Source organism: Eschrichtius robustus, chromosome 2 (assembly GCF_028021215.1).
Source record: "Eschrichtius robustus isolate mEscRob2 chromosome 2, mEscRob2.pri, whole genome shotgun sequence".
NCBI classification, from domain to species: domain Eukaryota; kingdom Metazoa; phylum Chordata; class Mammalia; order Artiodactyla; family Eschrichtiidae; genus Eschrichtius; species Eschrichtius robustus.
Window position 1 is genome coordinate 65,664,675 of NC_090825.1, and position 14,907 is coordinate 65,679,581.

Genomic DNA, 14,907 nt, shown 5'->3' on the forward strand with positions numbered 1-14,907 from the left:
GTCACATTTCCAATGTTAAATTACTGAAGGTCCTCCTTTATCATCAAAGCTCAAAGACATTTATGCCATGGCATATGGTAAGTAGATGTGAAAGCTGTTTATCATCACGTAGTAAGTTACACAAGATTCCAGTTCAAGTTGATAGACAAAACATAAAGTAGATTTAAAGTGCTGTATTAAAAAACAAAAACACAGTTTGCATTTTGGGGTAATTAAAATGTAGAGACCTAACACTAAAAAGAATGAAAAACGCATATAAGATTATCATTCAGTTTAGCTCTTTACTCTAAGCATGTAGTCTTATTCCAAAAACGACGGTTAGTTAGCTGGTCAAATTTATGCTTAAGACATTTATCCATACTTAACCAGAGGTTTCAGAGACAATAACACCAGTCAGGTATTCTGAATTCTTTTATGTTAAATAGGAACATTTTTCTCAATAGCACTCTTAAGTCACTTCTCATTTATCTTCCTCCTTAAGAACTGCATAGGCTTGTTTTAAATAGTTTAAATACCTGTAATAAACTACAGTTTGCTAACAGTAGAGGTACTCTGGTTAATGCTCAAAATGATGTGGCCAGAGGAAAAGCAAGCATTATTAAATATGAATGCAGTCCTTATCAACACGAATTGAACCTTTTTTTTCTTCAATAAAAAAGCTAGTCCAAAAAGTCTCATTCTATAAAGATTTATCGTTTCCAAATCACGGTGAAAGGAACTTAAAAGTAATTTACCAATTTTGTTTTCTCCTATGTGCCTTAAAGATACCTCACTAAAAACTGGTATCTGACACAATAGAATGACATATGCAGAATGTAATATTGTAGTGACAGTACTGAGGTTGATTGTTACAGACATATTTAAACTCTGAGTATTAAATGGTTACATCCTAATTATTTATATAGAACATTGGTCCAATAACAAAAATAATAGAGAACAGCAGCTGAAAATTTATCTCATTCAATGTTCAGAGATAAAAGGGTTAACCAGTCTTTCCATTATTTTCTGCAGATAAGTCCTTTTTTTTTCATATTTAAATCTGATTGCAACTGAATTCTGGCATTCTTCCAAGCTACTGTATGAAGAGGATGCTGAAGGCCATCACAATACAGCATACCGCAACATAAGGACTCTTCCGTTCACCTGTTGGAAAAAAGGTAGATATATTCACGTTGATTAACTGAGTGGTTAGCATAAGGTTATTACTTACTACAGGAGAGGGGCATATAAAAAACCAAGATAAAATTCTTGCCTATGAAGCCCATATATTTAGGGGCAGGGGTGGGCAAAACAAACTACATGCAACATAAAAGTGAGTATACTCCAGAATGAGCTAAAACTATACTGATCTATTTTTAAGACCACCTCCCTTTTCATGCCTTTAGAAAACCCTTCATGAGCCATTTCAGTGTCACTGCACAAACCCAAATATTAAAAAATATAACACAGAATGTAGGCTAAAGATCCAAATGAAATTATCTCAAAAACTCAAATAAAACCAAAGAAATATTGCTTGTTTTTTTCCTATAAAAAAGGGAAATTTCCACCTATAAAAAGAAGTTCAACATGCAGTTTCTAGCCATACGTGTTTTCTTCATTGATAGCAATTCATGACAATTATAAGGGGTAAAAAATAAGCATTCCTAGATGAAAATAAACAGAGGGTGTTCAATCAAACTGCATTTTAAAAATCAATATAACGTAGAATGCTTAATAAAAACATATCAGAGAAAACTAAACTATTTCTGAAATGGATTTCATATCAAATCTTTTACAGTATAATTACTCTGGGTTAGAGATGTAGAACTTAGAACAACCACTTCTGTATTAGTCAATTTTCACATGTGTTTAAGGAGTGTTTGTTTATACTTGGAGACTTTCCTTTGCATGAAGTAGATCTGGAGTTGGCTTGTGAAACTGTCTTATAAACAGAGATCCTGTAATTGTGAGCTAACTCAAACTCATCTTGTTCTTTCCTGTTTCTTCAGTAATTGCAAGGCTGCACAAAGCACCAGGCATTTTTATGCTGCCTTGAGGGCACATAAGAAAGGAAGAAGGAAGGAGAAAGAGTGATGTGCTACTTCTAGGAATAATCCTGGGTATGTACCTGGTTCCTTTAGAGAGATGGTTTATACTCACCTCACCTGTGTTTCTCTATTATGTTTAAAATAATCTTTTCTAGTAACTAAGTTCCATATTTCACTAGCAAGTTCAGTTAACTACTTCTGGAAAATGTCAATCTTGACCACTCTTATCAACTAAAACCTTGAAGGTCATCTTCATTTTCAGAGCTTCCTCACTGAGATCACAGTGATACAGTCAGAAAGTTTATATCTTTGTTCAATGGCAATATTCACAGAAGACATTACACACATACAAATAAAATAAACATTTGGTGTTTTTCTGAAAGTTTTTTCTCTCCGTAGACATTTAATGGACTGCATTCCAGCTAAAGGAAAATCTAGAAAGTGAGAAAATACAGTGTTTTTACAATATTATCTCAACTGGAAAAAAAAATCTTTTGAAACTAAAAAATACTGTGGTTCCTCATTTTTTAGCCATGCTGATTCTTTCAGGGTAAAAAACTCACGTTATCCAACAAAACAAGAACAACAACAACAACAAAACAATCAGACCAAAATTTCTGGTAGATCTCATAAGGAAGCCTGTTACTCACCATAGGGCTAGATACTCTCACTGTCTAATATAGTCTTCTTAAACACTAAAAGAAGAAGCTAATATTGTCCTAAATTTTCCATCTGCTGGAAATTAATTTTTGAGGAAGTTTTTCTCTTCCTCATCCTCCAACTTAGCGTGCTATAATTTACATATGGGTTTCATTTTCCCGTTTTTAATCTTCTTAAAAGAGACTGCCATGTGGTAGAGCTAAACATCTTTGGTTGAACTTGGGTAAGAATGTTACTTCTTGTCTGGTTTTAGGTCTCTATAAGTGAATGTGAAACAGTTGCTGTAATGTGATGTGTAACATGATAAGATGATCTGGCTGGGCCTTTTCCCATTAAAACTGCTTCCTTTCTTTGTGGATATATTCTGTGTCAAGATAAGAGAGGAGCATGTGGTTGAGAAAGCAGCATATCACCATCAACATTTTCTAAACCACTTTGCCAAAATGAAAAGCTAATGCTTTCCACATAATTGGCAAAAATGAATAATTGAACCATTTAACCTATGGTATTCATATAGTCAAGGCAGGAAAATGGAAATACATGGGCAAGCAAAAAAAGGCACAGTTTATAATTAGACATAAAAATAGGTAGTACTATAGGATAACATGAAGAAAGCTATAAACTAGATGTCTGAAAACTTTAGCTATACTTTCAAGCTAAAATTGTGAACAAAAGGATCACCTGGATTGGCTACTAAATGGAGTTGTACAGTGTTTTCTAATTTATTACACAAAAGATGGATTTAAAATACCTCAATATTTTATTCATGAGCTAGCAACTTTAATGTTAGTATGACTCTAATCCAGTGATATTCTCTACTCCCTCAAACTGTCTTGCTCTTCCATATGTTCTCTCTCTTTTTTTACTGAAGAATAGTTGATTCAATGTTTCAGGTGTTCAGCAAAGCGATTCAGATACATACACACACACACACACACACACACACACACACACACACACACACACACACATTTATACATATACTCTTTTTCAGATTCTTTTCCATTACAGGTTATTACAAGATATTGAATATAGTTCCCTGTGCTATATAGTAGATCCTTGCTATTTATCTATTTTATATATAGTAGTGCATAACTGTTAATCCCAATTTCCTAATTTATCCCCTCCCCTTGCCCCTGCCTTTCCCCTTTGGTAACCATAAGTTTGCTTTCAATGTCTATGAGTCTATTTGTTTTGTAAATAAATTCATTTGTATCATTTTTTTTAGATTCCACATGTTAAGTGATATCATATGATATTTGTCTTTCTCTGACTTAATCTCTAGATCCATCCATGTTGCTGCAAATGGCATTATTTCACTCTTTTTTATGGTTGAGTGATATTCTACGACTGCAATGAACATTGGGGTGCGTGTATCGTTTCGAACTATGGTTTCCTCTGGATATATGCCCAGGAATGTGATTGCTGGATCATATGGTAACTCTATTTTTAGTTTTTTAAGGGTCCTCCATAGTGGCTGCACCAATTTACATTCTCAACAACAGTGTAGGAGGGTTCCCTTTTCTCCACACCCTCTCCAACATTTATTATTTGCAGACTTTTTGATGTTGGCCATTCTGACCAGAGTGAGGCGATACCTCATTGTAGTTCTGATTAGCATTTCTCTAATAATTAGCAATGTTGAGCATCTTTTCATGTGCCTGTTGGCCATCTGTATGTCTTCTTTGAAGAAATGTCTATTTAGACCTTCTGCCCATTTTTTGATTGGGTTGTCTCTTTGATATTGAGCTGTACAAGCCGTTTGTATATTTTGGGCATTAATTCCTTGTTGGTCACATCATTTGCAAATATTTTCTCCCATTCCATAGACTGTCTTTTCGTTTTGTTTATGGTTTCCTTTGCTGTGCAAAAGCATATGTGATTAGGTCCCATTTGTTTATTTTTGTTTTTGTTTCCATTACTCTAGGAGTCAGATCCAAAACAATATTGCTGTGATTTATGTCAAAGAGTGTTCCGCCTACGTTTTCCTCTAGGAGTTTCATAGTATCCAGTCTTAAAATGGATTAAACACCTAGATGTGAGTTTATTTTTGTATGGTGTTAGAGAATCTTCTAATTTCATTCTTTTACATGTAGCTGTCCAGTTTTCCCAGCACCACTTACTGAAGAGACTGTCTTTTCTCCATTGTATATTCTTGCCTCCACTGTCCTAGATTAACTGACCATAAATGCGTGGGGTTTATTTCTGGGCTTTCTATCCTGTCCCACTGATCTATACGTCTGTTTTTATGCCAGTACCATACTGTTTTTATGACCTTACCCTTGTAATAGTCTGAAGTCAGAGGGCAAGATTCCTCCAGCTGTTCTTCCTTCTCAAGATTATTCTGGCTAATCGGAATTTTTGTGTTTCTATACAAATTTTTAAATTATCTGTTCTAGTTCTGTGAAAAACACCATTGGTAATTTGATAGGGAATGCAACTGAATCTGTAGATTTCCTTGGGTACTATGGTCATTTTAACAATATTGATTTTTCTAATCCAAGAACACGGTGTATCTTTCCATCTGTTTGTGTTATCTTCAATTTCTTTCATCAGTGTCTTCTAGTTTTCGGAGTACAGGTCTCTAACCTCCTTAGCTTTATTGCTAGGTATTCTGTTCTTTTTGATGAGATGGTAAATGGGGAAACTACTAGAGCTCATCAATGAATTTGGTAAAGTCGCAGGAGACAAAATTAATATACAGAAATCTGTTGCATTTCTATACACTAACAAACAACGAAATATCAGAAAGTGAAATTATGGAGACAATCCCATTATGTTCTCTCTTTGTAGTTGACGTGAGGTATTCTTACCAGCCTGTTCCTTAGCGAGATTACTTTTTTCCTTGAGTGACCTGGATCTTGAAGCAAGGAGTTTGGTGTATATATATTTACATGTACCATTAGCTATCAGCATTAGCCCTTGAGGGTGCTTTTTTGTCTCTTTCTCTCTCTCTTCTTGGTTACTTTTGAAGGGCTTAAGATTTCTTCTGTTGTTTCAGGGTTTGCATTGGGACTCTGCAAATGTGATCTAAAAGCATCAGAAAATACTACCTCTTGGGGAGATTGGCCAAGATGGCGGAGTAGAAACACCCTGCGCTCACCTCCTCTCATAAGCACACCAAAATCACAACTATTTGCAGAACAACCATCGATGAAAAAGACTGGAACCTACCAGAAAAGATCTTCTACAACCAAAGACACAAAGAAAGAACCACAAGGAGGCAGGTAGGTGCGGAAGACTAGCTGTATATTCAAGTCCCATACCACTGGGTGGGCGACCCACAAACTGGAGAATAATTACATTGTAGAGATTCTCTCAAAGGAGTGAAAGGTCTGAGCCGAACATCAGGCTCTCCAGCCTGGAGGTCCTGCACTGGGAAGACGAGCCCCTAGAGCACTGGCTTTGAAGGCCAGTGGGCCTTAATTTCAGGAGTCCCATAGGACTTCGGGGAGAGAGACTTCACTCTTAAAGGGCACCCACAAAATTTCACACACTCCAGGACTCAGGGCAAAAGCAGTAATTTGATAGGAGCCTGGGTCAGACCTACCTGCTGGTCTTGGAGAATCTCCCGGAGGAGCAGGAGGCAACTGCAACTCACCCTGGGGACATAGACACTGGTGGCAGCCATTCATAGAGCTACTTCTACCATGGGGACACTGGTGCTAGCAGGCGCCATTGTGGAATCTTCCCTCTAGCTTATTAGTGCTAGGACCCAACCGTGCCCTGGCCCAACAGCCTACAGGTGCCAGTGCTGGGACACCTCAGGCCAAGCAACTCACTCGGTGGGGACAGAGCCCCACCCATCAGCAGACAGGCTGCCTTAAGACCCCCTAAGCCCACAGCTGCCTCTGGACATGGCCCTGTCCAGCAGGGTCCCAGCACCCAGTTCCCCAACCAGTGCGCAGGCACCAGCCCCAGAAACTCCTGGAGCCCAGCCCTGCCCTCAAGGAAGTCTGCTCTAGCCTCTGGACCAGCCTCACCCATCAGGTGGCAAACACCAAATGCAAGAAAACCACAATCCTGCAATCTGCGGACCCAGCCTGCCCACACCCCCCAGTAGGCCAGACCCTGCCCTGGGACCAGTTGGGACATGGTCCTGCCCAGTAGCAGGCCAACACAAGTTTCAGGACACCCTGGACTCCATACAAAACTGTGTCAGGAATCGCTCCCCACCCCCCTCAGTGGTGCTGGGAAAACAGCTACATGTAGAAGAATGAAGTCAGAATAGTTTCTCATACCACATATGAAAATAATCTCAAAATGGATTGAAGACCTAAATGTAGGACCGGAAACCATAAAACTCCCCGAAGAAGACGTAAGTGGAACACTCTTTGACATAAATCATATTTTTTTTGGATCTGTCTCCTAAAGCAAAGGAAACAAAAGCAAAAATAAACACATCAGACCTAATTAAACGTAAAAGCTTTCGCACAGCAAAGGAAGCCATCAGCAAAACAAAAAGACAACCTACACAATGGGAGAGAATATTTGCTAATGATATGACTGATAAGGGATTAATATACAAAATCTGTAAACAGCTCATACAACTCAACATCAAAAAAACAAACAACCCAATTAAAACTGGGCAGAAGACCTGAATAGAAATTTTTTCAAAGAAGACATAGAGATGACCAACAGGCAGATGAAAAGATGCTCAACACTATTAATCATCAGAGAAATGCAAATTAAAACCAAAAATGAGATGTTAGCTCACACCTGTCAGAACGCCTATCATCAGAAAGAACACAACAAATGTTGCTGAGGATGTGGATGGTGGTGGGAATGTAAATTGGTGCAGCCACTGCGGGAAACAGGATGGAGGTTTCTCCAAACAGTAAAAATAGAGCTACCATATGACCCAGCAATCCCACTCCTGGGTACATATCCGACTAAAACAAAAACATTATTTTGAAAAGATACATGCACCGTAACGTTCAAAGTAGTATTACTTACAATTGCCATGATATGGAAGCAACTTAAGTGTCCATCAACAGGTGAATCGATAAAGATGTGGCATACACACACACACACACACACACACACACACACACACACACACACACACACACAGACACTCTGGAATACTACTCAGCCATAAAAAAGAACGAAATTTTGCCATTTGCAACAACATGAATGGACCTGGAGGGTATTATGCTTAGTAAAACAACTCAGAGAAGACAAATACGGTATGATATCACATATATATGGAGTCTAAAAAATAAAACAAAGGAATGAACATAACAAAAAAAAAAAGAAACAGACTCAGAGATCTAGAAAACAAACTAGTGGTTACCAGTGGTGAGAGGGAAGGGGGGAGGGGAAAGACAGAAGCAGGGGGTTCAGAAGTACAAACTGTAATGTATAAAATAAATAAGCCACAAGAATATATAGTACAACACAGGGAATATAGCCAATATTTTATAATAACTATAAATGGAATATAACCTTTAAAAATTATGAATCACTATGTTGTACCCCTGTATCTTATGTAATATTCTACATCAACTATACTGCAATAGAAAAAGAATCCTGGCAAATAAAATGCATTTTAATTCATTTACTTAACAATCATTTGAGAGTCTACTATGTGCTGGCCACTGTGTTAAATGTTATTATATACACAGTGTTATGGGACAATGTATAGTATATATTGTTATCTAACCATAAACACACTTAAGGCGCTACTAATCTTATTATGAAAAGTTAGAAGATATCCACATTTACACAAAGCTCAAGTATGACCACATACATGGATTCAAAAGATGAAATAGTTCATGTTTTCTAAAAGCAACCAATAAGATTCTGTGACCTAGCAGAGGGCAATTAGATGGTTGCTCAGCAAGCCTTTCATTAAATGGAAAAATCATACTCAGTTATCAAAATGGTACACATTATACAGAATTGCATGCTGTATACTAAAGTATGCGTGCATAAAACTATACATATTTGTCTGAAATCTCCCCAAAACCAGGAATGCATAGTATTTGATATCTGAATTAGAGAGACTTTTGTCATATTTTCCATCTCCCTGCTAATGAAGTATTACGAGCTATCTATGAAGTCTAGTTTTAAATAGTGTCAGGAAAAGAGTTAGGTGGAACTCTACAAACTACTGCAAAATGCACATAGTTGGGAAGGCTGCACTTTAAAAAGTGACATTTGATTTGTTTGAACACAACAAGTAAATTGGCCAACAATTTACAGATGAAGAAGTGGAGAGAGATTATAGATAGATACTCACCAATTCTGGCACACTTCCAAAATATACCCAACAACCTGCATAGAATAAAAAAAAGTAGCTACTGTTTACTGGGAAAGGTGAATTATTCAGAACCATATGGAGAATTTATTATATACTAGTATTTTAACTGCTGATGCTTTGCTTTAAACTGAAATGTAGTTGATGTTGAGCCACCACTTATGGAGACAAGTAGGACACAAAAGCTTATCAACCATCAATGTATAGAAACTGTCAGAAACTGAACATATGTTGTGTCACAGGTTAAGCCCAAAGTAAATTAATGTGAGAGTGGCAAAAATTTGCACCAGGGCTTACTATTAGAAGATTGATTCAGTCAACTTCAAGTGCTTTACCTTCAAAAGCAGAAAATACATATGCCCATTTAAATAAATGTTAACTTTGAGAAAACAGTAAATGGGAACAGTTGGTTCTGGATAAATTTTGACATTAAAAAATAAAACTCTCACACTGAAAAAACTTACTTCTTACTGAATATAGTTCTTTATTTAAATGATCTATAATCATGAACTCCAATGATAGCATTTACATAACTATAACATTAAATAAGGAGGAATACAAAAATATGAGCCTATATTTCAGTGTAATATATTCAATATATTTCAACATATACATTTCAATATAAGTGGAAAACCCTAGTTTCATATAATTGTATATGAAATTAACTAAATATACCATTTAAAACACATATACTCTGGAAATAAAAATTAGACTAATATGTCCATTTCAATTCTATGAATGAATATATTATGAATGCATATTATATGGATATATCACTTATTTTGCATGCATTAAAAAATACCAGCTCAATAAAAAAGACAAGTCATTCAATGAATAGAGATATTTGGGAAAAAAACACATTATAGACAACTATTTTGTTGGTGTGACAAAAGAATAGAATTATAAATAGTGTTACACATGGTTACAAATCAAGATAAATTAACATTACTTACTTAGTGAATTAGGATTGGTATAAGAAAATCACAATGTTTAAATTACAGGGAAATTTATAATTTTTTTTTTCTTTTCCCAAAGAGATGGCTGGCAATGAATCATTGTATTTGAATGGTTAAGACTGAAAGAAAATGCTGATTCAATTAAGTTCTATACACTTTCCTCCTTTGAAGTATACAGTAAATTCCTGACATCAAAGCAAGAAGTCTCTTAGTACAGATTAAATGAAATGGCAAAAATACAAGTTTATTGTGAAGGATGGGCATTCTGACAGGTGAAACAATTTTCTTCTTATAGGAATAAAAAGGACAAAAATCATATACACTCTCGAAAGCAAAGGATCAGGGCTAGATTGTGCCTAAGTTCAATCCTACTTAATTGGCTGCATAACTGTGAGCAAGTTATTTTACCTCTTTTATCTCTTTATCTCATCCTCATAGGGTTGTTACGAGGATTAAATGAGTTATTACACAGAAAGTCTTTAGAATAGTGATTAACATGCGCTGTGTTCAGTATTACACAGGCTAAAGGTGTATGTGACAATAACTCCAGGTATCACTTACATTGGCTTACATTTCATCAAAAAATGAAAGACAACTGGTTAGTGATCTGCAAAGCCCTGGATGCCTGATTCTAAAAGTCTGTTGATTATAAAATGCATTACTGACTTAAAGCTCCTCTGGTTGAGGTACTCAGAGGCAGGACACCTGAAGTTCCTCTATGGGAAGCTTAGGGCCCCACAGAATAATCTGAAACCACATGACCACAGTCAAGGTCTTTTCAGGTCTTATAGCCTAGAAATAACTAAAAGCCTCATTAGGAAATTGGTATAACACACTTAGCATATTGAAAGCTATTTAAATGAAAAAAATTTCCCACCTTGGCAACTTAAGAGATTAATTGGTACTGCTTTGGCCTTTTTCACGTATTTGCCTACCTAGACATTTCTGTAACATCCCAAATGCTAAAAGGAACTTTATTAGCTGGTAAAAACCAATGCAGATATGCTGCTTAGTTTCTAAGGATATAAGCCAGTAAGTACATCTGCTGATAAAACTATTAAGTCTACGAAAATATGAAGCAAGACAAAGTAGCAATCTTTCTCTGCTGCTTTTTAGTTCTATATTATTTGAAGCAGCAAAAAATTAATTTGTTATTTTCAACAGTGAAGTTATCAAGAACTCATTTTATCTAATTGGTCCAGATATCTTCACTTTAGCATGGAATACTCACTATAATGAAAGGAAAGCTTATTTTGAGTCTCATAAAAATACGCATTACAACAGAAGAGAACAATGACCAGTAAAAATTTCTTCTACAGAAAATACTTCATATGTACAAGTCAAAATAAAAAGGGCTTAACATTTATATAAATAGAAGCAAAGTTTTAAAAAAAGCTTTGAAACAGCTGACTATGTCATTATATATTTTAAAATGTGAAAATAGGCATGCTATTTCTTTGGTTTTTATGTAGGAGAAATATACTACTACTCAACCTCTACTGTAAGGTTGGCAGCCCTGAGAACTCCTTTTTTAATGTAGCATGTTATGGATGTATTCCTGCTTCCAAAGGAATGAGGAGCAGACATTTCCACATGCAATCTACTTTTTTTGTCGCAGCATCAGAAAAGTACAAATACACTGTTCTGCCACTATGAGATTATTCTTCAATGACATAAACACTTAAATTTCTTATCAGACATTATGTATTACATTAGAAATCTAAACTAATGATCAATGAGACTGTTTATTGGATTCTACCATATGCTTTAACTATAAGTTAATCGTTGGGGTTGCAGAGGAAGGGTAGGAGGAAATAAAACTGGCTGGGTAGAAAGGCTTCAGGCACAACTAAACAACAAATAAGATTATATAATTTCAACAAAGGGACAAAGTATTGAGTGCTGAGTTCAGAGAAAAAGGTGGACTGATGAGAAGATAATGTCTACAAAGGAAGTGAGGCATTGTCAGAAAAACTGATGGACAAATAACATCTATTTTCACCTTCAGTAGGATAAATAAAATCCCTCATGCCAATAGAGACCATCAGTTTATTGGAACAGGATTATAGATTTTCGTTATTCAAAACTGGTTAGGGGTTCTATTTATATCTTTATAGATGTTCAAACAAACCTATGTAATAAAAAGAAAGGAATAGTAACAAAAGCCAAATGATTTAGATAATAGGATGTTTGAATAAATGTTAATTATGACCCCAAAGATATAATGGACTTGAAGGAAAGAGAATTATTTCTTCTCATGGTTGAGTATCTACTACCTGGCCTCTTGTAGGGGCTTTTTATTAGTGGAAAAGCAGAGTTTGACCTTTCAGGATCTTAATTTGGCCCTTTTCCTTTCATCAAAAATAAAAAAGGTGCTGGAGATAATTAATTATTCCTATGTGAAGTATTCTACTATTTCATCCTATTATTTCTTAAGATGATTAAGTGAGGTACAGGATCTTACCACAAAAGAATTAAGACAATTGTGAATTCAAGAAATTAATAAATCTGTAAGGCAAAGAAAGTCTACATAGTTTTCACCACATGGTCTCTGTTTTTTTACATACTTGTCCTTCTGGTTGAACTCAATATGTATTTCTGTATTAGGAACATGGCACTTAAAAATTTTAAGTCTTTGTGGTATCATATTAAGCTTAAAATTTTTTGGGGTGTGAACATATAATTAAAAGTGATGTGACATGCCCAAGACTTAATTTTCATTACTTTTTTAAGTAAGCTAAATAAATTTCTCCAAAGATGTTTGCTTTATGATACAGATGGGGAGCCTATATGATTAGACCAGTCTTGGAATGAAGAGGCAATGTCTATATTATTATTTTTATGGACACAGTGCTTATAAGATGTTTAATGCTTTCAAAATATGATAACCAATTTTACTAATATTCTATTAAATACTAAGGCCAAACACTGTCTTTGAAAGTACTAAACTATAGCTTCAATCTCAGAAACAAATCTATCACATCTTTTAAAATACATTTTTTTTTTCAGTACAACACATTTCAGGTCACTTCTGATATTTATATTTTTATTTAGTAAGCTTCTGTGAATATAAAGATTTGGATTTTTAAAAATAGGGAAAAAATAATGTAAAAAGTTATTACAAACTAAATTACATATAGGAATTAAATTATTTAATGACTTTCAATAATTGACATTCAATATCTCTAAGAACTAATTTGGGTGATTAGACATTATTAGTGACATACCCAGTTTTATTTCTGTCCAGGAGGCTGGGTGCCAAGGATCGGATATAAGCACAGGTACATATAAGCAGCAAGATTACAGTCAACAGACTCTGAAAATTGAAAATGGCAGACTAAAAAGAGAAAAAGAAAAATTAATGTCACAAGATAAACTGCACAGGTAAAAAATGTCAATTTCATATTAAGAATCATACTTTTTTCTTCAAAAAGGCAAACAGAATGACATGTCTGAGAACACTTTAAAAGCAAAATCACAAGGTATTCTGAGAGCATACTTTCCTCTCCATTCTTTGGGCTAAGGAATTCAGAAGATGAAACAAAAATTCTAAATTCAAGAACTTAAAAACACTACCAAAAATGTCATGAATCCAAAACAGCTCACCAAAGCTTAACCAATAATTAATAGAGATATTCTAGGATCCCAGACTACTAGGCAGGACATGGGGTCTCCAAGCTCTGCAAGTAAGCTGGTTATATATGACCTCAGTTGAATACTGGCTTCTCTAAATCTCTGTTTCACATCAGTAAAACTGGGTGGTGAATGGGGAGACAGATTCAATGCTGGCTCAAGTTTCTTTCAATTCTGAAATTCTTTTAGAATAAGAATGCTTTAAATTTAAGTAATCATGTTCCATTTATTGACTAATACTAGCCTGTTAGGTTTTGGTGAAAGAAAAGCACTTGCTCATTCACTGCTGATTTTTTAAAAGTTATTAAAATAAAATTTAACACGGGATTCTGTTCCTGAAGAAAACTGTTATATGTTTATCACAATACTCATCCCTGAAGAGTGGACACTGTCTATCAACTCTGAATCTCCAGCACCTGACTATGTGCCAACCGCACAGTGGGAGCCCAGTAAGAGATGATTGAATAAATAAAACAATTTTTAAAAAGTGCAGGAATACTACTGTACGTATAATAAAGAATAACATTTCCATTATACACAGGTAGCTAAAATATATCAATCTCACACAGTAGCCAGCAATATGCTTATTTAGTAAATTCAGAAGTACTTCCTGAGGGGGACCACGATGGCCGAGTAGGAGGATGTGAAGCTCACCTCCCCCAACAAACACATCGAAAATACATCTACATGTGGAACAATCCTCACAGAAAACCAATGGGAAATGGGCAGAAGATCTCCTATACAACCAAAACTGCAAGAAAGACCTCCATGTAAGTAGGTAGGACAGGAAAAGAAAAAAAAAGCATCAGGATGGGACCTGAGCCTCTGGGGGGGATGTGTAAAGGATAAGAGGTCCACACAGTCAGGCTTAGCGAGCCCCCTTGCCTGCTGGGACAGACAGAGGGGCTGGAGAAGCCTGGACTTTACTTGAGAGGAGTGTGTGCAGGCTGGCCTGCTAACAGTCACGGTGGAGGGAGACTGGTGCTGGCGCCTGTACCTCACCACACTTCCCAATCAAAGTTTGAATCTTGCGGGGTTACAAATACCTACAGCAGCTAAGCAGTGAATCTCGGCAGACAAACCCTAGAGAAAGACTCCATTTAGCTGCAAGGAGCTAGTCCTGAGGGTCTGGGGTGTGGTCCAGGTCTAACAACAGAGCGCACTGTCCCACTGTCAGCACTCCTAAGGTGGGGGTGGGTCTGGGCTTTGTCAGCAGCACCTGGTGGAGCACAGAAAGGCATGTATCTGGTACAAAGCCTCTAGGGAGGAGTACTCAGTGCTCCAGTTCTGCCCACCCCACACCTCTGCTTGGAGTTGGATCTGGGGTGGACAGGTCCTGAGAGAGGCCTGCCACAGAGGCAGTCAAGGT

The 14,907-nt window shown here is 36.2% G+C and overlaps 1 protein-coding gene, 1 long non-coding RNA gene and 1 other non-coding gene across 3 annotated transcripts in view; 1 reads left to right on the top strand and 2 right to left on the bottom strand.

Annotated features, from left to right (window-relative positions):
• Positions 1-261: 261 nt before the first annotated feature.
• The window catches only part of TMEM167A (transmembrane protein 167A), a 33,203-nt gene continuing 18,557 nt past the window's right edge, over positions 262-14,907 (bottom strand). Inside the window, exons 2-4 of the mRNA XM_068535607.1 lie at positions 13,133-13,242; positions 8,932-8,966; positions 262-1,143 (exon numbers count right to left, since the gene is read on the bottom strand). Of these exons, the coding sequence (XP_068391708.1) occupies positions 1,073-1,143; positions 8,932-8,966; positions 13,133-13,242 (216 nt within the window). The 3' untranslated portion in view covers positions 262-1,072. The remainder of the gene's footprint in view (positions 1,144-8,931; positions 8,967-13,132; positions 13,243-14,907) is intronic.
• LOC137759413 (uncharacterized) lies at positions 1,987-5,930 on the top strand. The gene is made up of 4 exons (XR_011073094.1): positions 1,987-2,099; positions 3,973-4,124; positions 4,615-4,725; positions 5,689-5,930. It is a non-coding gene; the product is annotated as an uncharacterized lncRNA (long non-coding RNA).
• On the bottom strand, positions 11,370-11,504 carry LOC137760373 (small nucleolar RNA U109). The gene has a single exon (XR_011073327.1). It is a non-coding gene; the product is annotated as a small nucleolar RNA U109 (small nucleolar RNA).